Below are 26,731 nucleotides of genomic sequence, written 5' to 3' on the forward strand. Positions count from 1 at the left end.
AAATTCCCCTGCCTTCATTTATAAATGCTTAACTTTATTTGCATCAATTCTTAATGAATTAACTGTGCATTAACTCACTGTCTCATTGAGAGTTAATATAGATGACTATTAATAGTGCGGAATACTTTTGAATATATTATACATAATGCAATTAATGTCATAAGTATTAATACACACAAGCATTAACTCTGTCTTTTATTGACAGCAATAGACGCAGGGGAGAAAGTGGCTAGAATTTCTTGCCGTAACTCCCTGACATGACGGTTGCCACAGAGCCAGATTCCCCCCCCCCCAATGATTAGCAGAAACAAAAACAGCAGTAACCCCAACTTCCATGTCCTAATTGTACATACCTGTAAATGCATATGCAAAACCGGAGTGACTTCCTGCTGATTTGGAGGCATTTCAGGTTCCCTTCCTGCTAATTTGAGGCATTTCAAATTTTGGCCGAACCTTACATTTTTAGCGAAAATAAAAACCTTATGCCCCTTCGCGTCCTGAAATTTTTGATGTATAAATGAAAATCGTATGACAAATGCCAGTTTGAAATTTCAAATTAAAAAAAAAAAAAAATCATGCTTTTGGAGGAATGGTCATTTTTTGTTTGTCAAAAGAAAGTCACATTAGAATTTTGGTCATTTTGATGGCTCAAATGCTTTTAGGTGGGAAGGAACATGACAGAGAAAAATAAAAAATATTATATATCAAAAATGTTAAACTAAAAATAGGAAAAAACTAAAATTAAAAGTAAAAATTCTTAATAAGAATGAAAAATATATATTTTAGTGAACTATATTTTTTCAGATGACTTTCTAAATTTACTATTTTGGTATTAATACTATTGCTATGTACTTACGTATTTAAACATATTTGTTGAAAGTAAATTCAGTTATCAAGGGTTTATAATGACCAAACAGTAGGCATACTGTAAATTCAAATTCATTTGAAAGCAACACTTTAAAAAAGTAAAGTTTGAAATGAAAACAAGCACGCAAATCACTGCTCATGTTGTATTCCACCACATCAAGAGATCAAATTGACCTTCCCGGTCCAGATTTTCCAAAAACCGGTTCTTCGTGTCAACGTCAAACCCACCACCCAAACATTTCCAGCCCTTTACTTGACAAATCTCAGTCTTGGTAAAGTAAAAAACCTGAAAATGTACTATACTTCCAGGTGCTTCCGTATATAGCGCCACGATGCAACCTCAACCAAACCTGATCTCCTTGGAAGAGCGGCAGGATGGCGTGGTTGCTCGCAGTCTCGTGATCCGGCGCGCCATCGTTGGCGTACGCCGACACCATGACCTCTTCATTGCACATGAGGTTGATGTAAAGTGGCACGTTAATAGCCAGCTTCAGGATGTGGAACATGAAAACGTATATTCCGTTAACGGGGCAGGTGAAGCGACCGATGTGGGTATCGAACATCTCTCCGAGGTTGCTGTGTAGCTGATCGAAAATTATAGGCTGGTCGAGGTTGGCCGGCGCAAAATTAGCTGTGCGGGAGGCTGTGAAAGCAACTCGAAGTGGCTGGGAAAGAGGGTAGAGATGCACGGGAAGTACGGAAGCGTGATCGTGTCTGTGAGGACTGTGTGGAACCTCCATGAGGGAGACTGGAAGGGAATCTCCGTGTCCTGAATCCACCGCTGTGAATTCTTCTTCCTGGTCTGGGCTGCTTACTTGCGAGGCGTTACGCCAGACTGCAAGAGCAAACGGGGGGGGGAAAATTGCAGGAGCTGTGGAAATACAGTAGCCATGACTTCATTTTACTGTCAACGCACTGACTTTCAATGGGAATGGTGCCAACATGGCCGCCCTGAGGGCATTTTAGTAGGGGATAAGAAAGGTCTTTTTTAAAGAAAGCGTTTAAATTGCCCGAGAAACGCCTGGAAGTGACCTGGAAACGCCCCAAAACAAACACAAAGAGATTCAAAGTGAACAGGATGACCCAAAATGAGCAGGAGGTGACATGAAAATGCCCTAAAATCAGAAGGAAGTGGCTGACAATCAACAGAATGACCCAAAATGAACAGGAAGTGATACAACATGAACAGGAAGTGCACTTGAATCCTCCCAAATCAATAGGATATAACCAATAAATGCCCCAAAACGTTGACAACGCTAGACGTCCAATCCATTTGAAGTGGGAGGGATGACAGCAAATGAAGAAATGTACATAAAAATAATAAAATAAATATTTCAAATGGTAAACATACCACTGGAATGATGCTGTCCTCCACACCCACAGACATGTTGAGACTGAGAGTCCTGTGAACATATAAAAGTATAAGACAGTGGATTATGATAGATGACGTCACAAAACATACATTTACTCACCTTGGAAACGCATAGCGGCCCGAAATTGCTCTGGAAAACGCATGTTTGCGCGTCATCTTCAAAGGCCGCAAACTCAGGTGGTGTTTGGGTGCTGGAATTAGCACACTTAGGCTCTACCTGAAGTAACTGAAACATGAGTTCAATGGATCTTTTGCATCGGAAAATCAGACTTCAAATGAGACTTCAAACTGACAGTGATTGCCGGCTCTTGGGTACAAAACAACGGGGATGATAATGTTTTCTGTTCAGGCAAATGCAGGGACTCCTTAAGAAAAATACAGTTCAACATAAAGGGTTACACGAAGAAACTGGAGTATTACGGATTCTCACATTTGAAGAAATCTCCACCCTGTAGTTTTTTAGGCACTGGTCCACATTTGTCAGAGCGGTTTTAGAGTCCAGTATCCTGGCAGGGAGCGGGGTAGACTTTGAACGGAAGGGAAAAGAAACAAGTCAGAACATTTTGAAATGCATCTTCGGCACTGCAGATTTGTTTTCATGCAGTGTCAACAGTCCAAAATTCTATTTTTTTATATCTGATGATTGAATATTTGGCTTAAATCTTTGCTGTTGCTAGCTTTTTCTCAGAGGAAGCAGTTTAGCTAGGCGTTTCCACTGACCAAGTTGTTGTCGAGTGAAAGACGGCTTACATGCATTTCTTTGGGCAAAACATCAATAGAGTTTCTTAAAGCTCCTGGTTGGGACAAAGAACATACCTGGGTAGTTTTAGTAGAAAAATATGATTGAACATTTCCATTGGATTAGTTCTAACCTGGAGGTGAAGACAACTCCGACGGCTCCCTTGTAAAACTGTAATGTCCGTTTTCTGAAGACGAATCATAATCGAGAAGAGAATCCTAGGGAGCAACGCTTTAGAACTTCAAATCTGTAAATTAGAGAAGCGAGCCAAGTTGTTCAATTGCTACCTGTATGAAATTGAACGAGCCGTGGATCTCTGTCATCAAGTCCTCCAAGTGTTTCTTTCTCATGGTCGGGTCTTTGGGTAATGTGGAAGAATTGAACAGAATTCCAGGGAATCCCTTTTGAACATCCAGCTAAAAAAAAAAATATCAGAAAATGTATCAATAGTCATTCTTTTTTTTCTTTTCCATTTCAATAATTTTGTACTCACGCTTTTGGGATATGGCTGTCTTTTAGCTTTACTAGCCTTTCTCCGAAAACAAATGATTTCAACATATTTAGACACAATTCAGTTAAAAATGTTTACAGAACAGAATACATTTCACTTCCACTGTAGGAAGTTCAGTTAAACAGTTGAAAAAGCTGATAAAAACAAATGATCTTACCTCCTTGGAAATTGCAGTGTGTGTCACTTTTACTATTGCTAACAAAGATACACAAGAAGATAATTACAAGTTTTTAGTCATTTTTAAAACCAACTTTGATTACAAGAATTAAGTCATACATTGTAAAATTACGAGATCATAGTCATTATATAGCGTATTTTATCGTAATATGTATGGCTGCAGTGCGACTAATTTAGCTAAATTAGTTAGTGGCAGTGCTTCGCCACCTCCATTAAAATGAAACATATTGCAGTCATGCTAAAATAACTAACGTACCTTTAAGTACTTAACATATCATTTTGTTAATTTAGCTAAATTAGCTAATGCTTCACCACCTCCATTAAAATGAACCATTATGCAGCCTAGGTAAAATAACCTAGCTTTATAGAATTAACATAATATTTAGCCCTATAATTTACCTCATTTATCAATACTGCATCCATATATATTAGGGAAAGTAATATAAATAATCTCGTAAATATTATAAATTCATTCTCGTAATACCACGTAACATTACTTCTCGTAATTTTACATATTACAGCGACTCTCGTGTCGTAATACTGCGACTTCAATGTTGTAAGATTACAGTACTCCAACTTTATTATCGTAGTATTACAAAGTATGACTTTATTCTTGAAATGTTTCAACTTTTACACATTCCTTTTACACATATTACCTATCGTGATGACTTTTCTTCGTTCTATTACGCAGCATAACGACTTTTCTTCGTAATATTACGCAACATTACTTTTTCTCGTATTATGCAACGTTCCAACTTTTTTCTCGTAATGTCACGACAATTTTTTTCTCATGATACTGCATTTTTTCCCTGGTTGGATTACAACGTACGACATTCTCGTAACATTACTTTAACCTCATAGTTCTATTATTTTCTCTGTGCGATTTGTACTTAAACCCCTCAGTACGTAATACTGCGACTGTTCTCGCGTTACTGCACCTTTTTTCTCAAAATACTGCAACTTTGTTCTCGTAGTCCTAGTTTTGTGGGCCTAATACTCCAATATCACCGCTGTAACTGCTTGAACATACCTTGAGTTGCTTTGGGTGGAAGACGAAAGAAGTAATTGTAGTTGAATAATTTGGTAAGCTCTTCTTTCAGGGATTTGACTGGAAAAACAAACAAATGAGATCTCGATTTCTCCCGTGACGTTTCCCACGCTGACACGTACATGTGGATCCAGCCACCGCTTCTTCTTTTCCCTCCAAAAGGTCCATGTATATCCCAGCCGCTCGCTCCATCCGTTGCTGTGAACTTAAACCCCGGCCGAGAATTCAATGAATTATTCGTGTGGTCATTTTCATTTTTTCAATATTGTAAATCACCCGAGTCTGTCGTCTTGCCTCGCTCCGAGCAAATTGGCCAGCTGGCTCAGGCTGTTCAAGCGATGTTCTGGTAAGTAAGGTGCTTGGTTACGTCCGTTCAGCAGGTCTTTTTGGACGTGCTCCTCTTGGATGACTGTTAGGATTTGTTGCACTTTGAGCACAGTGCTTAGCCGTCTCCTGTCCGCCTCCATCTTTACAAGCTGCTCCTTCTTCAAGGCCTTCTTCTGGGATCTCAGAAGCTGGTGGGAAAAAGACAAATTGGAATAGGGATGTGATGATAAATCGAAAAGGAAAAAAAAAGTTTTAATCAACCTTCTATATTTTCTTTAATTCTTTTCAATTCATAAAAATATTTTTATTTCTTTTAATTTAGAATTTTCCAATATTTACTATCTTTTTTCAATTTAATATAATTTATATTTCCATGTACTTACTTATTCACCCAATATTTTTTAAATATATATATTTATTCAAGGTAAATATATTTGTTCCTTGTAAATGCAGTATACACAATTATTTTAAAAAGAACATTATTGAAGCAGTATTCAAATAACTTTTAGCGAGTATTGAAGAATATTTAGGTCACTTTTAGGACACATTTTCACGTTGCTCACGATATTTGTACTTGAAAAGCAAAGTACTGTACTGTTGTAGTATTTCGTACTGCTTACGCTTTGAGTCAAACTATCCAGAACTTTATGGAGCTCCCTGGCAAATTCCAAGTTGTGTACGACTTGCTCATATGTAGCAACAGCAGCCTAAAAGGCACAACAACAGAAAACATTTAATAATGATAGTAATTTCATTTGGTTTAACCCGAACTCACCACTTGGTCTTTATTAAGAGCTTCACCCCTGTCCAGGCGTCTCTTGTAGTGTTCCAGTTTTAACTATCGCAAAGACAACAACAACAAAAACATATCTCGTCCAGCACAGTTTTGTCTTCCTACCTTCTTTTTCTCCAAGTTGCGAACTTTGTGTTTGAGGCAGATGAGTCCGTTTTCAATGTAGCTTTCGTACTCATAATATGCAGTGGGGAATTCAAAGCAAGTACCATCCTGGGTTTCCTTCCTGTCCTCTGACAGCTCACCAGTGATGGTGACACCCATTGTTGGGGAAGGAGGAAGCTGCACCATTGCTAGGGTCCACGATGAAAAGAGGGGAAAATATTGTTAAAAAAATATATATTTTCAAATGTAGAAAATGTGCAGTTCTACCAAAATTTCCCAAATATTTCCAATGGATGCATTCAAATCCAATGGGGAAAAATGACCTGATATCAACACATGACCTGTAAGCACCCATTTTTTTTTTTTTAAACAGTCCAGAAAAAAAAATCTTGGTGCTTTTGACAAAAAAAAGAAAACTCCCTTGAATTGCTTTAAAATTGACACAAAATGTTCAGCAATTTCCCCGTTTTCCAATCTCGTTATTGACCTCTAGCGCCCCCTGCTAGCAGATTTCCGTCATTACGACTAAGGAATTTATCCCTTGAAACGTTAGTGTTATTGAGTATGCGTGAGTATACTGTATTTCCGTTTTTATACACTTTAATTTTGACTTAAGCAACGACTGTTAAAAAAAAAAAAAAAAAAACAGAAAAACAAACCGAAAAATAACCGCAAAATATAATTTTGTCGGAGCAGGACAACTGACAAAATAAAAAACGTTAAAACAAGTTTGTTTGTTTGTTTTTTTTTTAAACTTTGCCTATAGGAAAAGAATGATAGTTTGATAATCTTTATTATTTTTGCCAGAAGTATACGTTCCTCCGGAAAACGAAACAATAAACGGCCTTACCTTGATTTTTTTTTTTTTGTATTTGACATATATCTATGATGTAATTCAGACAAAAAAAACTATGACAAGATACATTTTGAAATTTCAACCGCTAGCAGAATCCCAAAAGAGCCCTTTTGTCAACTTTTCGAAAAGCACAAACTTAAGTATTCATAACGGCAGCTACTTTGAAACGTAGCTTAATTTGACAGCTAATTTACTAATTAGCGTTGAACGCACAGCAAATGAACGAGCGGATTGTTCGTCAATCTTCGACAGATTGCAAAGCTGATTGCTTAACAACTAACAAGAAATTTAGTTAAAAGCAACTGACCTCGTGGTTTTGTTTTAGGCGTCAAGTCCACCGGCGACACTCTTGGCTAGAGGTCAGCTCGGACTTTTTTTTTTTTTTTTTTGGCTATATATCAATGGTGTCCAACAATGGTCCGCTGGTAGAAAGTGGCCCGCTCACCTCGTCACTCTGGCCTAAAGTGAAAAAGTATTTTTGCTAACATGCTAATCAACAATCATAGAATCGAGTGAGTGTTCTTGGAGTGGATACAACAAAAATGACATCAATAAATGCATGTGTCATTAAAATGCTTCTATTTCAGTATCCAGGTCAATTTCTAGGTCCATATTTATCTGCAAAAATATATTTTTTAATTTTTTTTATTTCAATATTTATTTGAGGTAACCGAGAGCGCCACATTGAAAAGATTTGGAAGTTAAATAAACAGATGTTGAAGTAATGCAATATATAATGAAATAAAAATACAATACAATTTCAAGAATAATTGACATAAATCAATAAAAATTGAAATAAAACTAGAAATACATGTTGAAATGATTGAATATAAATTGAAATCAATAAAAAATTGACATAAATCTATGTTAAAATAAAAATAGAAATTAATCCATAAAAATAAGTTTAAAAATTCATGAGTAAAAATCCAAATAAATGTATACAAATATATAATAATGCATAGATTTATAATATACAAAAAAAAAATGACATAGTTATAAAAACTGAAATACATATGGAAATAATAAAAATAGAAATAAATGTTGGAATAAAGAAAAAAGGAAATACATCTTGAAATGATTAAATGAAAATTGAAATAAAAATTCACATAATGTTGAAATAAATAAAAATTGAAATTCAAATAAAAATGGATATAAGAATGGAAATGCATCTTGAAAAAAATTAATAACATTTGAAATAAAGTTTGAAATATATAAAAATGGAAATAAATCTTCAAGTTATTAAATAATTATTGTAATTCAATGCATTTATATAAATATTAATAAATGAAGTTGAAACACATATTGAAATAATAAAATTTGAAATCAGTAAATAAAAAATTAAATTAAATAAAATGACAATGCTTAAAATTTTTAATCCATACATAACAATTTAAATGTTAAAATAAATAAGATTTGAAAATAAATCAAATAAAGATGGAAATACCTTTTGAAATTTAAAAAAAAAAGGAAATCAAGCAATAAAAAAATGAAATAAATGTTGAAATGCATAAAAATGGAACTGCTTATTGAAGTGATGAAATAGAAAGTCATAAATGAATGAAATGCATAAGTAATGAAATTTTTGAATGAAAAATTGAAATCAATGAGTAAATAAGTAAACTGATAAATGTTGACATAAAAATGGAAATACTTCAATGGTTATTGAAATAAATACATGTTTGAAGATGAATTGTTCAAAATGCACTTGAATGATCGCTACGCTAACCTTATATGGAACTATTCCTCCCAATAATGAATAAACGGATGATGTGCAAACTTTTATTTCTAAAAATCTCCAAAACAATTTGTATTCAAAATGCAGCGTCTTGAAAGACAGGAAAATGTTGAGTACACGTCCATAAATGCACAAATTCACATTACGATTTTGGCCATTTTTCGGATTGAAAGCATGTTTGGAAAATCCACCATTTTTTTCATGATGCTAATGCATTTAAAATGTGTTGGGAAAGTAAGAAAATGAGCCAAGATAGCAGCCAGATTAGCAGTATTGTTTAAAACAGACTAGAAGCTGGTGGAACAAAGTACTGGGAGGGCTTTCAATATTCCACAGTCACTGCTTTGGTCTTGAGGTATTCCATCAGCGCGTCCTCTCCTGTCAATGACAAAGATAAAACAATCATCCATTCTTACAGATTTTACAGTCTTATTAACTAGGAAAGGCCATTTCTGCCATGGTAGGTATCTCGGGTCACTTCCTGTTGATTTTGAGGCATTTCGCACCACATCCTATTGATTTGGGCGCATTGTGGAGTCACTTACTGTTGATACAGTCACTGCCTATTGATTTTTGGGTGTGCCATTGCAGATTTTTGCTGGTATGGATTGGAAATCAATAAGAGTTAAAGGTTTTTGTGCCATTGAAATGAATGGCGGGTAATGAATGAGAAATTTTGGCCATTAGAAAAGAATGGGAAGGCTTTTGGCAAATTATGGCCGAACCGTAGGTTTTTGGTAAAAACTATACAATTTTTTTTGTCCCTTAGCATCCAGAAGTTTTGACGTGTAAATGATAATTATATAATAATTTGGACAAAAACTAGGATAAGCAGCGTTTTGAAATGTCCTTTTTTTCTCCCCAAAAACCCGCATTTTTGGGCAAACAGATACAGTATATTTGGGGTGTCAAAGATAACTTTTGCCTTACCGGCAAAGCTACCATCAATAAATGAAATGACTCACCTAAGTCTTTACCAAAGCCGGACTGTTTGAAGCCTCCAAAAGGTGAAGCCACATCGGTCTTGTTATACGTATTGATGAATACTGTCCCAGCTTCCAGGTGTTCGCTCACATACATGGCTTTGTTTATGTCACGGGTAAACACACCAGAAGCCAAGCCGTACTCTGTGTCATTGGCTCGCTGCAGCACAGCGTCCACCTCCCTGGAATTTGCCAGTGTACAATAGTAGAGTAACACATACCTCATTGTGAAGATGAAACATTGAAAATGTGACTCATTTAGCTCAAATTGGACACAAAATTGACAATACCTGCCACCATTGTGGTTTTCGTCAACGGTGATGAAAACGAAAACATTCAGTCGACGAACAAGACAAAAATGCAACAGCGTTTCTGTCGTGTTTGCTTGTTTTGAAACACATGATATCACGTATCTAAAATCGACCCGTCTTGGCTACTCGATGTGTTGGGCAACCAATCAAGTGTTAGTTCCTCCCACTGACTTTGATGGGTGAGATTGACAGATCAAATAAATTCATGAAGTGCTGCAACACACTTCTATGAAATAATTCATTGAATAGTGAATTCATTGGTTTTTTTTAACATTAAATGGACTAGGATTTTAATGAATTAATGACACTTTTATTTGTTTAATTTCCAATTGAATGAATTAATAATGCATTTAAGTATTCATTTAAAGATGTTTTTAATTTCATTCTGTCCTATTTGGTCCTCCTTGTAGCATTAGCATAGAATTCGCGTTAGCATTAGCTTCAGCGTGGCGAGCGTCCTCTTAAAGTTAACAGTCTGTGAGGTCCAGGGAAGTGTCATTAGTTGTAAATAATGCACCGTTTTTCCCGCCGAGTTTTGAGTATTTGTGGACTACAAGTAAATGAAAACTGCTTGAGCGTTCGTCGACGAAAACTAGACGAACCCGCTTTGCAATGACTAAAATACGAATAATAAAACTAATACGAAAATTAAAAAGGATGCCAAAAACAACACACCTCGCAACTAGATATGATTTCATCACTAACCCGTCTTTAAATTTGGACACGACCATGACAGGCCCGAAGGACTCCTCTTTGGCGATGAACATGTGGTCCTCCACGTCAGTGAGCACAGTGGGTTCCATGAAAAAACCTGTCAGGAAAAAAGTGAATAACATAGCAGAACAAGCTAGCTTAGCTAAGGTCAGTAATTTTGCAAGCTTTGCTAGGACTCGCTCTTCCAAGGGGACACCATGTGGGGCGGGGATACATATAATAACCAATGAGAAGAGGGAAGATAGTGCTAGCTCGCATGTGTAGCATAGTAACTAAAGGTGGGATAATATATCAAAATGGTGATATATCTTGATACTTTGTAGCACAAAAGGTTATCGTTATGCTCCCACAAAGAATCGATATATCGTTTTAAAAAGGTGTCACTGTTTAAAAAAACAAAAAAACAGGTTGCTACCAAAATCCTTTTTTAGAATAGTGTTTACATTAGCTAGGTGGGTGCCACTGACAGCACAAGACATCCAAATTCATTTCCACTTGATTGGACGTCACTGAAACCAGAGCATTCACAGCCAGTCTTTTGTGGGCTTTTACAGGTTTTTCTGTTCATTTTAGGGCATTTACAGGTTACTTCCTATTCATTTTAGGACATTCCCCAATTCAAATACTCCCGTAATGTTACCCAAATACAACTAAATTCACTCAAATGCTCCCTTAAAGTTACCCAAATCCACCAGAATACACCTAAATGTACTTAAATGATTTTAGAATATCCTACAATAATTTCCTGATATTTGTTGTATAGCTCATAATCGTTATCGTAACTCGTATCGTGAGGTACCTTGAGTTTCCCACTGTTAGTAGTAAAAACACTTTTTCATTTTACCTGGCCTGTCCACTTGTTTGCCGCCGTAAACTAACGTCGCTCCTTCTTTAATTCCAACGTCGCAGTACTCCAGCAGTTTGTCTAAGTGTGCTTTGTGATTCTGTGGACCGTGGTCTGTGGATCGATCCAACGGGTCGCCGATTTTCATCTTTTTCAATTCTTCTACCTTAAATGGACAGAAAAAATTAAATATATATATATATCATAATAATATTTTTCAAAATTCGGTTTTGACTAGAAAATGACATTGATGATGAAGATGATGATGATGAAACTTTTTTATTTCGAGCATGCACACACAAAAGAAACAAAAAACATACAATATAATTCAACAAAAATAATTGTACTCGAAAGGGAGTGGGAAGAAGAAAAACTTATTTTGTCCCACCCCTGATCTCATTGTCCAGCATCCTTACTCGTGGGATACTCATGTCCACACAATGAAAAGAAGAAAAAAGGAAAAACAGACAAAAACAACTAAACCAACAGACAACCAACTAATGTTGGCTCATTCCCAATTTCTGGAGAAGTTGCCTGGGTATGCTTTGCTAGTTCCTGTAGCTTTTCGGTTCACTTCTTTGGTAACTTATTGACTGCCATTGGACAAATGAACGCCCCTCCCAATCAAAGGGTTTGGACGTCTACTGTCGTCAATGGCAGCCATTGAGTGCCTTATAAAGTTTTCCATGATTTTTTGATTTGTCATGATTTTCGGGGTTATTTGGGTGTTTTATTTTTGTTTGGAAGAGTTTTATCTTCTTAATTTACTTTTTTGCAGTTTTTGTGTTTTTTGCTGATTTTCGCTGTTTAGCAATTATGTCTTGTTTTGTGTGTTTTTCTCATTTTTACAGGATTCTTTGGGTGATTTTGGCAGGGCTGTTTTGTTTTGGAGGAAGGTTTTTTTTTTATTTTATATTTTGTTACAGTTTTTGGCAAATTTCTGCAGTTATGCCTGGTTTTTGTGTGTTTTTCACAGGATTTTGTGGTACACATACACTTTTATTTTTAAGCAAAATTGATTGATTTTTCAGTTATTGTTTTTTTTCCGCAGGATTTTTTTTTTTTTTTTTAACTGTTTTTCCATTTTTTGTCTTTTGCGGTTTTGCAATTTTTTTTCTGTACTTTTGTGTTTCTTCTGGTGTTTAGGCCAGATTTTTTTTTTTACTTTAATCAGGGTTTTTTTGTGATTTCCACGGTGTTTCTGGTTTTTGCAGTTTTTTGCCATTTTGTACCATTTTTTTCAGTTTTGCCTGTTTTTTTTTTAGTTTTTTCTGATGTTTTCAAAGGATTTTTTTAACTTTTAAACTTGATTTTAAACAAGACCAATTAGAAAACTAACCACACGGCTGATGAATTCATCATGAATTGACTCCTCCACAAAAAGACGTCCAGCAGCAATGCAGTTTTCCCCTTTGTTGAAATACACAGAGCTCATACCCTAGGATGAAAACATAAATGAAAATATCATAACATTTAATAAAGCAGTGACTTAAAGAGTTAATTTTTTAGCTGTTTTTTAAAAAAACAACAACATCTTAAATCAAAAACTAATTTCTAAAAATGATTTTCTTACCATACGAACAGCTTTGTCCATGTCACAATCATTAAAAATGATGAGAGGCGATTTCCCTCCCAGTTCTAGAGAAACCTTCTTTAGATTACTGAGTGCACAGCTTCAAGGGGAAAGCAGAACAAGTAAGGTATAATCTATAATCTTGCAGTCATGCTTTTATTAAGCCGCACCTTTTCATAATTTGTTTGCCAATAGGAGTCGAACCAGTAAAACCCAGTTTACGAATATCTGGGTGATCAGCCAAACGCTGTCCCACCATTCCTCCTAGAAAATTCAATTAGATGGGAAATTCAAAAACAATTGCTAAAATGACGTGTGAGAATGTTCTGTGTGTCGGTTTTACCTGAGCCTGGTAATATGTTGATGACTCCTTTTGGAATACCAGCTTTGACTGACAACTCAGCAAATTTTAAGGCAGTTAAAGGCGTTACCTGTACATGTGAGACATACAAGATGTTTTTATACAGACTACAATTCAAAAGTTGCTTTTAAATCAAAAGCGTTTTGAATTTTGTATATTTGTAGGTAATTTGCTAAAGTCCATCTTGTTCTGTTGATGTAATCCCATAACGTCTTGAGTTCGGAGTGTTAGCAACCATTGCTAATAAGACAAGCTAACTTTGACTGCACTTCTCTTTGCTATCTTAACTGTGAGATAACTACCATATTTTCCAGACTATATGTCCCACTTTTGTTATACTTTGGCTGCGCCTGCGACTTTTTTCATGTTAAAATGTAGAATTTAACATCTGAAATGTAAAACTGGCAGACCATGAAGAAAACATTAACCATAACTGGCCGCCAGAAGGCGCTCTTGGCTTGTGATTTAGAAGCCAAGAAATGTTAATGGTCTTAAATTATTGGCTATGTTTCTATCAACTAGTCTGGAACTTTGTTTGATTTGGATGGAAATATAAGCAGGCTGGAGTTGTAGTGTTCTGACTATTTTTGACAAGTGTTCAGAGTTCAAGCTGGACAACAACTTGGTCACTGGAAACTAGTAACTGAAGCTGGGAGATAATGCGGAGAATGGAAAGCCGCTACAGCTAAACTAAGCTAACCGGTCAGTCGGTAAGCTGAGTATTAACCAAGCCTAGTTAAAGAAAGCTGTTGAACTGGCGGTTGTTGAGCTTATGTGCTGCAATTTAGTAGTTCGCTAAGCTAAAGCGTGCTTCTGTCAGCACTAGCAGCAGCACTGTCATGACAATGCTGTAGTTTTGGCAACGATTCCAATTGTTTGAACTGCTCTTTTGTTGCTGAAGTAATACTAGATCCTGCGTTTGTGACAACACGCGGTACGTTTTCCTTCAAAAATTCAACTTAAAGTCTGGAGGGACCTATAGTCCGGAAAATACGGTGTTATTTACTCAGTGTTTTGTAAATTAAGCAACAGTAATCAAATCTTTATCATTCTGTTGAAATTTGTATTAAATGTGGAATAGTTTTTATTGTGTGAATGAACCACCTGTGCCGGTTTTAGAACCAGTGTGTTTCCAGCTGCAAGGCAGGCTGCGCTTTTCCACGCCAACATCATGAGGGGGTAGTTCCACGGGATGACGATAGCACAAACACTAAGAGGGGAAAATCAATCAGAGAGCAAGAATAATCTGTACAAATACAGTAGAATTTCTGCGAAATTGTTAATAATCCATCACTCTTACCCGATTGGTTCTCTTTTAGTAAAGGTCAGGTTCCGGTTGGGCCTGGCCTGGTTTATGGGAATTGTCTTGCCCTGCAAAAAACATTCGCATGGCTTCATATGAATCATTTTTATACTAGGCAAGTACGTTACAAAGAAAAGAAAAAACATCATTAAATACTCTATAAGTGGTGATTGCTCTAACACTGAAAGGGAAGCCCAAAAATAAGTGATTAAAATGTACATTGATGTGTGTGCCTGTCTTTGACTAAATATGCGCTGCAATGCACTCAACTTTTATTCAGAATTAGCTTCTTATCATCGGTTGCGATGGGCTTGCTTTTCATTCATTCGCCCAGCTTCACAGTCCTTGAAACAGTGCGGACTCCGCTGAGGCTCTGGAGTTGAGAGTGCAATATTCCACGACAGAGAAACGAGACGAGTCGTTGGCGGACACACTTTGAGCGTCCCCTAACTGAAAGACCAGCTTCCGCCACTGTATTCTATAGATGCTACCTCGTACTAGTAGCATTGCTGTCTACTCTTACTAAGGGGACACCATGTGGCGAGGGGCGACCTATTCATTTTTGTTCAAATCAGTACATGTTGTGGACAATTCCAAAAAAGTCTGAAGTTTTTCATTTGATTTTTCCAAACTTGCCCAAATGTTGCAGCCACTTAACTCACATAAACATTGTGAAAATAACTCTACCTGTATCTTGTCGCACCAGCCGGCAAAGTAGCGAAACGTCTGAATAGACATGCCCACATGTGTCTTCAGGGCCAGCGTGTACACAGCTCCTGAGTCAATTGCTTCAATAGTGGCCAGCTCCTCTTGATGTTCCTCCATCAGATCTGCAAGTCTTTAAGGTATGTCAAATGCCAAAAGTTCTATTTTGTTCTGGTAATAGAATATCACTTTTAAAATATCCTACTTACTTATAAAGTAAACTCCCTCTGTCTCTTGGGTTCATCCTGCCCCAGGGCCCGTGCTCAAAAGCTTCTTTCGCAGCTGCCACCGCTTGGTCCACATCCCCCACTGAAGCATAAGACACCTTACAGATTACCTAGTAAAAATTGTGATCTGCGTAAATGGTCGATCAACACTTGGAATCCAAACGGAGAACAACTAGTTCAAGCATCTCAGATTTCTTACCGTTCCATCAGTTGGATTAATAGTGTCATATGTCTTGCCATTTTCAGCATCCACAAATTTGCCGTCGATAAAACACTGATTCGGCATTTTCACTGTCATGTTGTTAACTTCCTTGATAACCTGGTGGAAAATTGATCTTCTAATATCAGTCAAACAAATCCGGTAGTTATAAGCAGTTGAACATCACAATTGATTAGTAATGAATACTGTAAGAAAATACTTTGACATACGTGGTCAATCACCAGTTCATCCTCCTGATCTTCCCCTCTCATTTTACGGACAAACATCTGGATGAAGTCTTGGAAAGTGGTAGCCATGTAAATGTCCTCATTCTGCAGGACTACACCGGCACGCTGCTTTACCTCCTCTACCAATCTGGAAAGATGTACCGCCACTTATTGTCGGTCACAGGTCATTTTGCGGTCTTTCAAGGGTAAATGTACTCACGAAATCCTGGTCTCCTTACCTGACCACATCCATGGAAGCAGCTCCAGATTTGAAAAAGTCTGTGCTGTCTTCAATGGCTGGGAGGTTGCTGAGAATGCCTTTCCATACATCCTGTAATTAAAAGAAGAAAAAAATCAGATGCAACAAAATGGATGTGTGGACAAAATGGGGATTTACAAAAAACTTGCCCTCATCTCCTTCACTATTTCCTTCTCACTGTCAGTTAATTCCACTGTGTGAGTTTCCCCAGTGGAAAAGTACTTTGAAGCCGGAATCATTTTTCCATCTTCAAATTGCAGATTTTTCACCAGAACCTTGATTTAAAAAATGTTCAGTTGGAGTTCAGCAGCCAGGACATGAATAAAGTACATATGTACTAGAGGCAGTCATACTCACTGCTTTTCCATCAGTTCCGTGTAAGACAAGCCCATTTTTTGTAACCATGCTTTGGCTGGATGCTCCTTCGATGTCCAGTGGCTGGCCAGTTGGCACTGACCCTTGCAAAATGGATGAACCATACAGTGTAACAGGCTGTGAGAAGAAAAACATTTAACTCAACAACATTTCAAAAACCTCTACTCCGGAGTGACGAATTATCCGGAAAATACGGTACTTAACATTTCTCAATGGTATTTGTCATTTATTACCTTGGTTTATGAGCTATTCCGGGCCGAAAAGGTTTACTGCCCACGCTCTGTTGCAGATACTTAACCACTGTGGCATGAGGGTCCACCCGTGTTTACACGTTCAAAGTTTATTACAAGTTAGGTTAAAATATCACAATACCGTGAAGTGCAAAAGGCATATTATAAGTGACTCCCAAATACGGATGGAACAATACACTGAAATTTATGATACGATGCATCTCGATATGCTACAGTCACGATACGATATAAAAAATGTAACAATAAAATAAACATTTTTAAAAATGTCATTAATACTTATTTTTTGTTTGAATATTTTGGGCTGTGAACAAATGTTATCTAGAGCCAGCAAAATACAAATAAAAAAACATGAAGCTTTAAACCACTGTTGTTGTACAATATATTGCGACCGTGCTTTCTGCCTCCCAGCATGCAATGCATCACTACAGATCCAAAGAGTTCAACATTCATATCTGTGCAAATTCTGTCTTCCGTTACTGTTTCAGTTCTTTCGTTTACTGCTAGTTATGCTATTTAGTTTGTTGTTATATGATCATTTTAGTTTCGTTTTGAAGCCATGAGTTTGAATGACCTTGAGTTAATGACTTGCTATTACTTGTTACAGTTTGTGAATAGGGTGGAAGCCTTTTCTTCTGCTTACTATAATGTGAGTGGAAATTGATCCACCCTGCCATATGAGCGCCACTAAATTATCAGTGGCCACTTGTGGTACAGGTGACGAGATCGGCCAGCTAATTGATTAAAATATTTACAAGCTACATTGCCAATGTCATGTGCATCTAGTCTATGTATCGCAATCCAATTTTTCCAAACTCGATGCGTTACGTGACGTTTCGTATCGCGATCTCTCGTCAAATTATATTTTGTCCCTTTTTTTGCTGAAAATACGAGCAAACAGGTAAATATGTTCAGAAATTAAAAAACATGGACAACAACTAGTGTTACAGAATCTCATAACTGAATGTTAGAAACGTACCTTGCCGTCAATAACTGTCCATGCTCCGGGAATTTTGTCATGGCCACGTATCCAGTTGTGGAGTGCCTCAGCTGGCTGAGCCAGATTGATCTGATAGCGATAAAGTACTTCAATAAACATACACAAAGTAGGTAGTAGACAAGTACGTGTCCACGAAATGTGATACCTTACCTGAGCATTGGATTTCTTCTGAATGCCTTCATAGCTTGCGCCCTCCTCTGGCTGGGGAATTCGTGGGGCCTTTCCATCAGCAACAAGCTGAACTGACTCCACCTACATTGGAAAACCCAAAGTATTTAATTCATTGACTGCGACAATGGTGGTAAATATAAGCACAACAAACAAAATAACGTGGCTTGACAGAAGGAACAGAATAACAACAATAATCTTTGCACAATTACCATTGCCTTGATGCCTTCTGGAAAGAGGAAACGGTTGTAAAGTGTGTCCACAGTGTCATTGGGTTCAACAGCGCACTCCCGTTGCAAAAGGATCGGTCCGGTATCCAGACCGTCATCGGCCCAAAATACTGTGAAGCCAGCTTTCTTATCACCGTGGATCAAAGACCTGATGACACAAGGACAAATAACCAAAGAATAAAACAAATACCGAATTGGCCCGAATATAAGACGTTCAAGACTCAAGTTTGAAAAAAAAAAATACTTTTTGAACACCAAATTAATTTCTATACAGAAAATAATTACATCTGAAAGAAATGATTATAACAATATATTTGAGAGAAAAATCATGTTATTTTGCCTCATTCAGATCTTAATATCTGAACATTTAAATATGTAAACTAAAGTGCAATCACATTCGTAAATGAATGGCTTCTGGTTTTTGAAATGTAAATAAACCAATCTATTGTGATAAAACAACAAAATTGCAATAACTGCAATAACCATCAAAGTAAACTCTAACTGTAACTGTAGTATTGAAACAAATCTGAATAAGGAAAAACATTAAAACTAGTTAAACTAGTAGCTGAGATCTGTCATGACAGAACATCACTTCAATGATATCTGGCGTCAGAACATCGCTTCAATGATATCTGGCGTCATCTCGCGTCGTAAATGGGGAGAGTAGCTGAGATCTGTCATAAGAGAACATCACTTCAATGATATCTGGCGTCATCTAGCGTCGAGAATGGGTATAATGTCTAGACCGCGAATATAAAACGAGCCCCTCTTTTTCAATCTTATTTCAATGCAAAAAAACACCGTCTTATATTCGGGCCAATACGGTAAATCGATTAAGCGTTAAGAGTGTTTGCGTTTATACGACTGGAGCTCCATTTCGATCTCTGATGTAATATTCATGCTATGCTGTAGGAGGCAGTGCACTTTTAGAACTTTCATCAATATATGGTGTTACTACGATCTATTTAAATAACTTTGATTGGTTGATTGATTGAACAATAAAATACATATAAAATATGATCGCATGAGAAAGAATATCTGTGTGGACAGAAAAAAGAGCCCGTGTATGCAAAAAATGAGTAAGTGATAAGAATAGGCCAGTATTCAGACAGTTGACGAACCACGTCACACCGTCGCCATATGATAACTGATGGACATAACTCTCTAAGGTGACGTCATGCACCCAGACAGCCAGTCGTGCCCAACTCCCGGCTGAGAGAAGCTAATCAGCATTTCCCTGGCCAGAGACACACAAACTCTTTTGCCCAATCTGAGACTCATGCATTTTTGTTGCTTTTTTCTTGTCAATTTGGACTTCTCCACTTGGAATAATTTGTCAACATTTTGGAAATTCGTTATTAGTGCTTTCCTTCAGATTATCAGAGTTAGTGTTCTTGGAGTCAAATAGGGCAATTCTGGGTCACTTCCTATTGATTTAAGATATTTTTGTTTTTTACTGATTGAAAGCTTGTAATGGGGAAAAAATGTCACTCCGGGACAATTCATTTTTACTGGTGTTTTTTTTAAATAGGTATTCAATTCATGTGGAGTGTTTGTTCACAAAGTAGACAGATATTGTCTACTTCTTACCAGTTGATGGCTGAAGCTCCTCTGTGCAGGGGAAGGATGGAGGGATGGTAAATGATGGAGCCGTGCTTGGGATAATCAATGACGTTCATGGGGATAAATTGAGAGCAGAAAGGCATTACATTGATCTCAGCATCCACCGCCATGTAGGCCTCGACTGCCTCTGGGATGGGCTTTCCTTTCACTCTCCACCGTGGGAACTTGAACACTGGTGTGCCATCATTCTCTGCCACCAAGGCTGAAAGAGTGAGAACTTAATCTGAATTTGTGGGAATCACTTGGTCAATTGTATTTTCTAATGAGCCAGTGCACCAACTGGTGAGGGGTCTTATCAGTTATATTGGTTAGTCAACATGATATGACCAGTCAGTGTGACATGACCACAGTCAACAGATACCATAACATGTGGAACACAGTTTACTACAGCCCTACAATCTTATTAAAGGTCTTGACATAGCTAATTATTTGCCAAATTACTTCTTCATGAAGGTTAGTGTTAGCAGGCTAAAAACCTACCAGCATCTCAGATGTACAAATCACCAAACCCTGAGTGCAACACTATTCTAGAGGCATTCTTTTTGTGCCAGTGCTTCATTCTATTTGGTATCTCTTTGTGTCAGGTTCGCATCCTTGTCTGACCTATCGCTATCAGATTTTGCATTTGATAACCTAAATAGGGGCGCTTGTATTCTCTCCTAACTTATATAAACATGAAAAATAATGTATTTTCTTACCTAGGGGGTCAGCCTTGCCATCTTTGTCAGGTACAGTGAACACACCTACCACCTTGTGACCTTGTTTTCTCAGGTTGCTGTATACCTCCTTCCCAAACAGGCTCTGACCAATTATAGCCACTTTCAGTTTATTCTGGAAGTTATACTGTAATTACAAATACCAGTATATTAGTTCTGGGCAAGACACAATTCAATGTACCACTACACCATCAGCGAAACTTAAAACTCATGGTGGGTTAATAGCGCCCACTAGAAATCTCCACACAGATGATGATGTCACACCCTGAATGAGCTGCAGCATTTTTGCAGTCTGCTGGCATGCTATCAATTAGCTTTCTACTCTCTTTTAATATAGAAAAGAGATATGTCCGCATAGTTATTTTTTTAATGTTTAAATGGCACTTTAACTTCAGAGAATGTATTTTCCGGACTATAAGGCGCACTCCCCCCCCCCCAGTTTGGCTGGTCATGCAACTTATACTCAGGTATGACTTGTTTTTTTTACACTGGCAGCCGCGATAACCGTTAATATTTTATGTTAACAGATACCTATTTAGTCCATTGTTCTCAGTTTTATTGATATATTATATATATATTTGTTCTGGTTCTCTGATCATTTTGTGGAGCAATGGCTGCACTACTTCATCGCGTGAATTCACCCGTTGCTAGGCAATACAAATTAATGTCATCAGCGGTCGCCTGAACTCCGATTTGGGAGACTTCAGAGTTCAGAACGCAGCCACATTCTTGAAAAATGCTGCCCGGATGAAAGTGACCTAGATCGGATTTGAAATGGTCCACTTTTACGCAGCTCTTCCCTTTCAGACTGTCAAGTTAATGCCTCACTCCGGTCGGAAAACACGAAAAAATTGAATTTGTGCATTAAGACCTGTGGTAGGAACCTAGCCATAATCGACCTGCTTTTTTTAAAACAAAAAAAGCATATTGGCATAAAAAATCATCTCACAAAATCGGATTAATTTATTTTTCAAAATTCGGTATCGGTTGGTCGACCTCCACTCCAGTGCGACCTATAGGCCGGAAAATAGTTATTCCCTTTTCCAGAGTATACTATATGATTTTTTCATCCAGTAAAATCAATCAAGATGAATTGGTAAACCTGATACGAACATGACACCATTAAGATGTGTCTGAAATTATACAGCATTGTATAATTACTTTTCCTTAAAGTGAATATTTTTTGTTAGGCAGCTCCCTTAAACCGGTTCCCTTCACTACATTTCCAAGAAGCGAGATTCTTGCCTTACACGTTGTACAAATAATTCCGAATATCCCATTGGCTAGCAGCAGAGCCAAGGCCCTCTATTGGCTGAATGACACTGACGCATAGACCCTCCCCATCTGTTCCCGACACGTGTAAAGGGAAAGGAGGATTCGAGTTTCCAGTGCATGAGTCGGTCCTGTCAAGTGCACGAGGCAGGTACCATTTAAATCCACCGTTACTATACATTATTACCAACGAATTTCAGTACCATCGGATATTAAAGCGGCGATCGCTTAAAATGACCATTTCAAAGTAATTCCACGATTCTAGTATGGACGTGCACAGTGACAACTCGGCCGTTGCGATTAAAAAAAAAAAAAAAAAACATAAAAAAAAAAAGACCGTGCTGATGCAACTCCTCAACCTTTTGAACTGTGCAAAGCACCGACTGTAATGCAAAGCAATACGAATGCAGACACAGTGATTTTTCAAAAATCGAAAATAACATAAACTTGGCAAAAACCGATGAAGTTTTCATTTGTATGAATGAATACCGCAGAAGCAAGTGGAACGTTTTACTCACCGTCGAGGTTGAAAATTTCCTGAAAAAACGGTTTGCTGTCCACAACATAATGGCGCTGCGCGTTCATAGATATTTGAACGAGACAAAATGAATCCGGATTTGAATTGGCTTCCTACAAATGCCCGGACTGTAAATACATTTACTACCTTTTACGTGTCAGCCAGTCACTACGTAGCACCGAGGAGACTGACGTAGTGTGCTATGCAGCGTGCGTGCGCGCTCCCATCCTCTTGCTCGGGCACGCGGATTTTTAAAATGTTGTTGTACTTAAAAATCATTATTATATTTCCGTTTTTTTAACGAAAGCAGCTTGAGCGGATTTGCTTCTTCAAAATTTCACATTAATACTGTATGTCGATTATTAATGGAAAACTGTCCATTTTAAAATTCACTATCAGCCACTAGGAGGTGGTCCCGTTCACCCCTTTTATAAATTACATACACTAGTATAAAAACAGTATCGAAACACAGCAACAGGCGAATAAAATTGTTCTAAAGTTTTAAACATTGCCTGGTACAGAAAAATGATTAGTATTGCACTTTAGACCATAGTAACATTAAATACAATACATAATAAGCCAAATTATATCAGTAGGCATTTCTTTAACGGGACAGACAACATTATAAATGAAATTCATTTGAAAGACAGTTGCTCAAAGTATTAAAGCATGTGTAATGGTGAAGAAAAGGAAACTTTAGCTTGCTGTTTACCAAGTCTTTATTCATCGAGGGATTCACTGTACAAGACAAATCTTCGACATTCCATTGTCCTGCATCGGCTTCCCTCACTTTGCAGTATGACAATGTGTAAATTGACATATATTTACATAAAATGAATTCCATTCATTTCTAATGAAATATATCCCTATAGATACAGTAGAATTTCAAATCCCTAAAACAAAATTGTAAAAAGAAAAGACAGCATTTTTGCATTTAGTTTGAACATATTAGAAAAACGAACTTATAAGCAGGACAACAACGCCATCATGTGGCCAAAATGAGACAGTGCCTAATAGTCACACAATTACAAAGCCAAAATAACATCAAACAGACATACCCAAAGAAGAGAGAAAGTTTCAAATGTCTCCTTGATTCTATTGTCATACACCTCTGCTTCCTAAACGAGTATAATAAATGTATTTAAAACACGAAATGACTGTTTCTCATTGTTGCTCACTAAACAAAAGACGGTTCGCGCCAAAACGGCGACAAGGAAAAACGCTTATCAATTTAATTCACAAAGTATTTACAACATAAAAACAGCTACATCGCTAAATCGTGTCACCAAGAACAATACACAATTGGTGTTGGCACTCAAAAAGTTAAATATACCGAGAAAACAATTAAAATATATCGCAACTGTAGTGGGACGACTTACCCTCAAATTGTATGGAGCACCGGAAGTAAAAGGCACAGGTCCAAAACAAGTAACAAAATAACGAATAAAAAATATATGTCAGACAGATAAAATTCACAAATACATAAAACTACACACTCAATAGCAAACCACAAAGAAAAATAAATTTAAATATGTCTATATTAAAACTCTGTTACATATTAAAATGGGACGTCACGAGGATACTCGCACTTGATTGGCTAGAATAGTACCGACTTTAATAAAATGACGGCTACTTAGCGGAATACAATCTTTTATTTACATAGTTCATGACTAAAACACATCAGGAAAATAAAATTAGTTCTTTCGATTTATTAAAAAAAAAACTGGGATGATAAAGGTTTTGTCAGTCCGTTTAAGTATTTCAGATAGTTTTCTACAGCCTGGTTTACGACAACAGTCATTTGAAATTATGGCTTTTAGATTTAGTGTGCCAGTGCCACCCCAACTTTGAAATTTCTGGAGGCGCAACAGAAAGAAACTTGAGAAAAGGAATAAATACTTTTATTATGTCACTATACATATCATTATTACATTTTTGAAACACACCAAAGTATTCATTGAATGTAGAATGAATTCACTCATTGTTTACGGTACTTAAGTGCAGGATCAGATTTTTCTCCAAGACAGAAATCAAAGTTCAGGGTGGATTTGCCCATCTTCTGTTCGTAAACAGCATCGAACTTTTCATTCATTGACACAGTGAAAATGTCTTTCCACAGTCCGACACGACCTGCAGGGAGCATATGATGGACATAGTATTTCAAATGTGTATATCGGAGTGAAATTTTCATTCCACATTACTCACCTCTACAAATTGACAGCGCCTCTGAGCTGCAGCACTGTTCTATGAGCTGGTTGCAGCTTTCCACCGTAGCTTCATGCTGAAGCTTGTCACAAGTTACACCTAGAAACCTGGCTAACTGCTCCACCAATGCCCCGAGATCCTAAGAGAAGCCAATTACTCTAAAACAGTCATTTTGTCTGTGCTACATTTAGAAAATATGTCAATCTTACCTTATACATGTCCTCGTATTTCAAGAAGAGAATGTTTGAGTCCATTCGATGATCCCAGAATTCTAAAACATGTTCAAACCAGGAACCATATCCAACTACAGCAATGAAAAACAATCTTATATGAGTGCATTGCAGATAACTAGGCTGATAAATTGAAAATTAATCTCATCGAGGAAACAACATTCTTACGTTTGTCATTCATAAAACGTTGGCAGAACTCCTGAAAGGTTCCTCGGTAGCTCATGGTCCTAAGAGATCGGTGGAACTCAAAGTAGGATACTACCAGATCTTTGGGATTGCGGGCCATGTATATTATCTGGTGGAAAACCACAGAGGAGGTTCTGACAGCTAGACTGGCAGAAGCTAGCCTAGCTACTTCATACTCTGTATATATTTTATTACTAAAAACAAATTTGAAGCTAACCTTAGCCTCTCCGTTGTGCATTCCTCTGGGAAGGAATCGGTAGGGTAGATGACTTTTGATGAGACGTGGGGATGTAAGCTCCTGCAGGAATAAAAGAACACTGTTCCTTACTTTTTACATGCAGTGTCTGTAGGTCTGGAAGTGTATTTTCAAATAATGTTGGAAAATAATACAAGACACCCAACTATTTTATTTTATTCATATAACAACACAAGCACATTCATATCATTTTCTGAAACAAATACCCATAGAATTCTCACTATTGAGCTCTTGGGATTCAAGAGTACTTGAGAGCAAATAAACCACCACGTAGCTTTGAACCATGTACAAACCAATTGGCTGCAAGAATTCATTTGGCCATCACAGATCAATGTAATTGCTCAAACAGACAGACAGACAACTTCTGTTGCCACCTGCTGTCAACACAACACAGATTCCTCATGCCTCCCAGCACGCGTTGCGGCGCTACAGGTTTAAATAACATAGTAATTATTTCTTCAGTTACTGTTCGAATTGTTACATTGATTGCTAGTCATCACATAACAATAGACAAAATAGCATAATTTTCATTCAAACCGTGACTTGAATGATTCTGACCCCTGACTTCTGGTGTCTACTCATAGTAAAGTTGTTTGGTCAGTAATTTGACTCATTTCCCCATATGAACTTGGCGCACCGGCCAGCGGCCCAACCCACCTCTGATCCAACCATACCTTAATGATGTCCAAGCCTGGTTGAGGGTACTCTAAGACAGGTAACTGTTCATCAATGTTCATAAGGCCAATTTCATCTGGGTCTGCTCCTTGACTCACAAGGTAGACCACCTCTTGAAGAAGACTGGTGCCTAGAATGAACAAACCAAAAGATGTAAAATTATTGACATCCTTCCACAAAATATGTAAAAATACGATTTGCATACTAATGAAAGAGACGTGTGTACCTGATTTTGGATAGGTTATAATCCAGATGTCGCTACCCCTTAGGGAGAAATTGGCAATATCCTCCATCTTTCCTTTGCAGAAAGGTGGCAACCGAATCCCATCACACTCAAAATATTTGCTCTCAAATTCAATTGGTGTACTTGGTGTATCCACCTCGCTTTCTGCCATCGTAGGGCAAAATTGTCTCTAAATAAAAATCCCAATTTCAAATGGAAACGAGTGGTGCATGGGATGCTGCGGAGCCTCGTTCCCATAGATATCATACATATAAGTCTAGATGGCTAAAGTGGCATCGGCGGCGTAAGAAACTGGCGAACATCTTGCGTCGGAGGGCGTAAGGTGAGTGATTTTTATCCACTAAATACGCTTATCTTGTTTATTTTTGGACGGATTTGGATCAAACTGTATTAATGTTACTGTGATTCAGGCTGTGTGCTAAAAAGTATAATTTTAAGTATGCTGTGAATTTAAAATAGAACAAATGGCCCTGGATAAAATAAAATAAAATAAAAAATTGAAAGCTCACATCAGAAAATAATATTGATTTTTGAAACTAAGAAACAACTT

At 37.3% G+C, this 26,731-nt stretch overlaps 3 protein-coding genes across 6 annotated transcripts; all 3 read right to left on the reverse strand.

The window, feature by feature from the left end:
* Nucleotides 1–842: 842 nt before the first annotated feature.
* On the reverse strand, nucleotides 843–7,247 carry caprin2 (caprin family member 2). Of its 3 annotated transcripts, none has more exons than XM_057855548.1 (17): nucleotides 7,103–7,247; nucleotides 5,940–6,127; nucleotides 5,817–5,879; nucleotides 5,662–5,748; nucleotides 5,009–5,229; nucleotides 4,837–4,919; nucleotides 4,697–4,774; nucleotides 3,647–3,684; nucleotides 3,472–3,507; nucleotides 3,266–3,394; nucleotides 3,112–3,196; nucleotides 2,990–3,033; nucleotides 2,670–2,765; nucleotides 2,533–2,604; nucleotides 2,340–2,465; nucleotides 2,219–2,270; nucleotides 843–1,702 (listed from the first exon to the last, which is right to left on the reverse strand). In XM_057855548.1, the coding sequence occupies exons 2-17, from the start codon at nucleotides 6,123–6,125 to the stop codon at nucleotides 1,131–1,133; spliced, it is 1,968 nt and encodes a 655-aa protein (XP_057711531.1). In that variant the 5' UTR covers nucleotides 6,126–6,127; nucleotides 7,103–7,247; the 3' UTR covers nucleotides 843–1,130. The 3 variants fall into 3 exon arrangements, with proteins under 3 accessions (XP_057711531.1, XP_057711530.1, XP_057711529.1); XM_057855547.1 differs by having other exon boundaries at nucleotides 848–1,702; nucleotides 2,340–2,456; nucleotides 4,991–5,229; XM_057855546.1 differs by having other exon boundaries at nucleotides 849–1,702; nucleotides 4,991–5,229.
* A 1,055-nt stretch (nucleotides 7,248–8,302) lies between these two features.
* On the reverse strand, nucleotides 8,303–22,575 carry aldh1l2 (aldehyde dehydrogenase 1 family, member L2). Its single transcript, XM_057856307.1, has 23 exons — nucleotides 22,387–22,575; nucleotides 20,579–20,723; nucleotides 19,848–20,082; nucleotides 18,240–18,405; nucleotides 18,010–18,111; nucleotides 17,839–17,928; nucleotides 16,594–16,728; nucleotides 16,386–16,511; nucleotides 16,217–16,308; nucleotides 15,981–16,125; nucleotides 15,751–15,870; nucleotides 15,534–15,661; nucleotides 15,307–15,457; nucleotides 14,617–14,687; nucleotides 14,421–14,526; nucleotides 13,299–13,386; nucleotides 13,126–13,219; nucleotides 12,956–13,055; nucleotides 12,722–12,820; nucleotides 11,383–11,548; nucleotides 10,530–10,635; nucleotides 9,496–9,695; nucleotides 8,303–8,908 (listed from the first exon to the last, which is right to left on the reverse strand). Exons 1-23 carry the CDS (start codon nucleotides 22,432–22,434, stop codon nucleotides 8,853–8,855), a joined length of 2,769 nt encoding a protein of 922 aa, XP_057712290.1. The 5' UTR covers nucleotides 22,435–22,575; the 3' UTR covers nucleotides 8,303–8,852.
* A 1,489-nt stretch (nucleotides 22,576–24,064) lies between these two features.
* sult4a1 (sulfotransferase family 4A, member 1) lies at nucleotides 24,065–26,723 on the reverse strand. 2 transcript variants are annotated; one of them, XM_057855602.1, is made up of 7 exons: nucleotides 26,164–26,723; nucleotides 25,937–26,067; nucleotides 25,224–25,304; nucleotides 24,989–25,115; nucleotides 24,800–24,894; nucleotides 24,591–24,729; nucleotides 24,065–24,515 (listed from the first exon to the last, which is right to left on the reverse strand). In XM_057855602.1, exons 1-7 carry the CDS (start codon nucleotides 26,330–26,332, stop codon nucleotides 24,364–24,366), a joined length of 894 nt encoding a protein of 297 aa, XP_057711585.1. In that variant the 5' UTR covers nucleotides 26,333–26,723; the 3' UTR covers nucleotides 24,065–24,363. The 2 variants fall into 2 exon arrangements, with proteins under 2 accessions (XP_057711585.1, XP_057711584.1); XM_057855601.1 differs by having other exon boundaries at nucleotides 25,937–26,723.
* Between the last annotated feature and the right edge of the window lie 8 nt (nucleotides 26,724–26,731).

The sequence above is a fragment of the Corythoichthys intestinalis genome, chromosome 13, assembly GCF_030265065.1.
Source record: "Corythoichthys intestinalis isolate RoL2023-P3 chromosome 13, ASM3026506v1, whole genome shotgun sequence".
NCBI classification, from domain to species: domain Eukaryota; kingdom Metazoa; phylum Chordata; class Actinopteri; order Syngnathiformes; family Syngnathidae; genus Corythoichthys; species Corythoichthys intestinalis.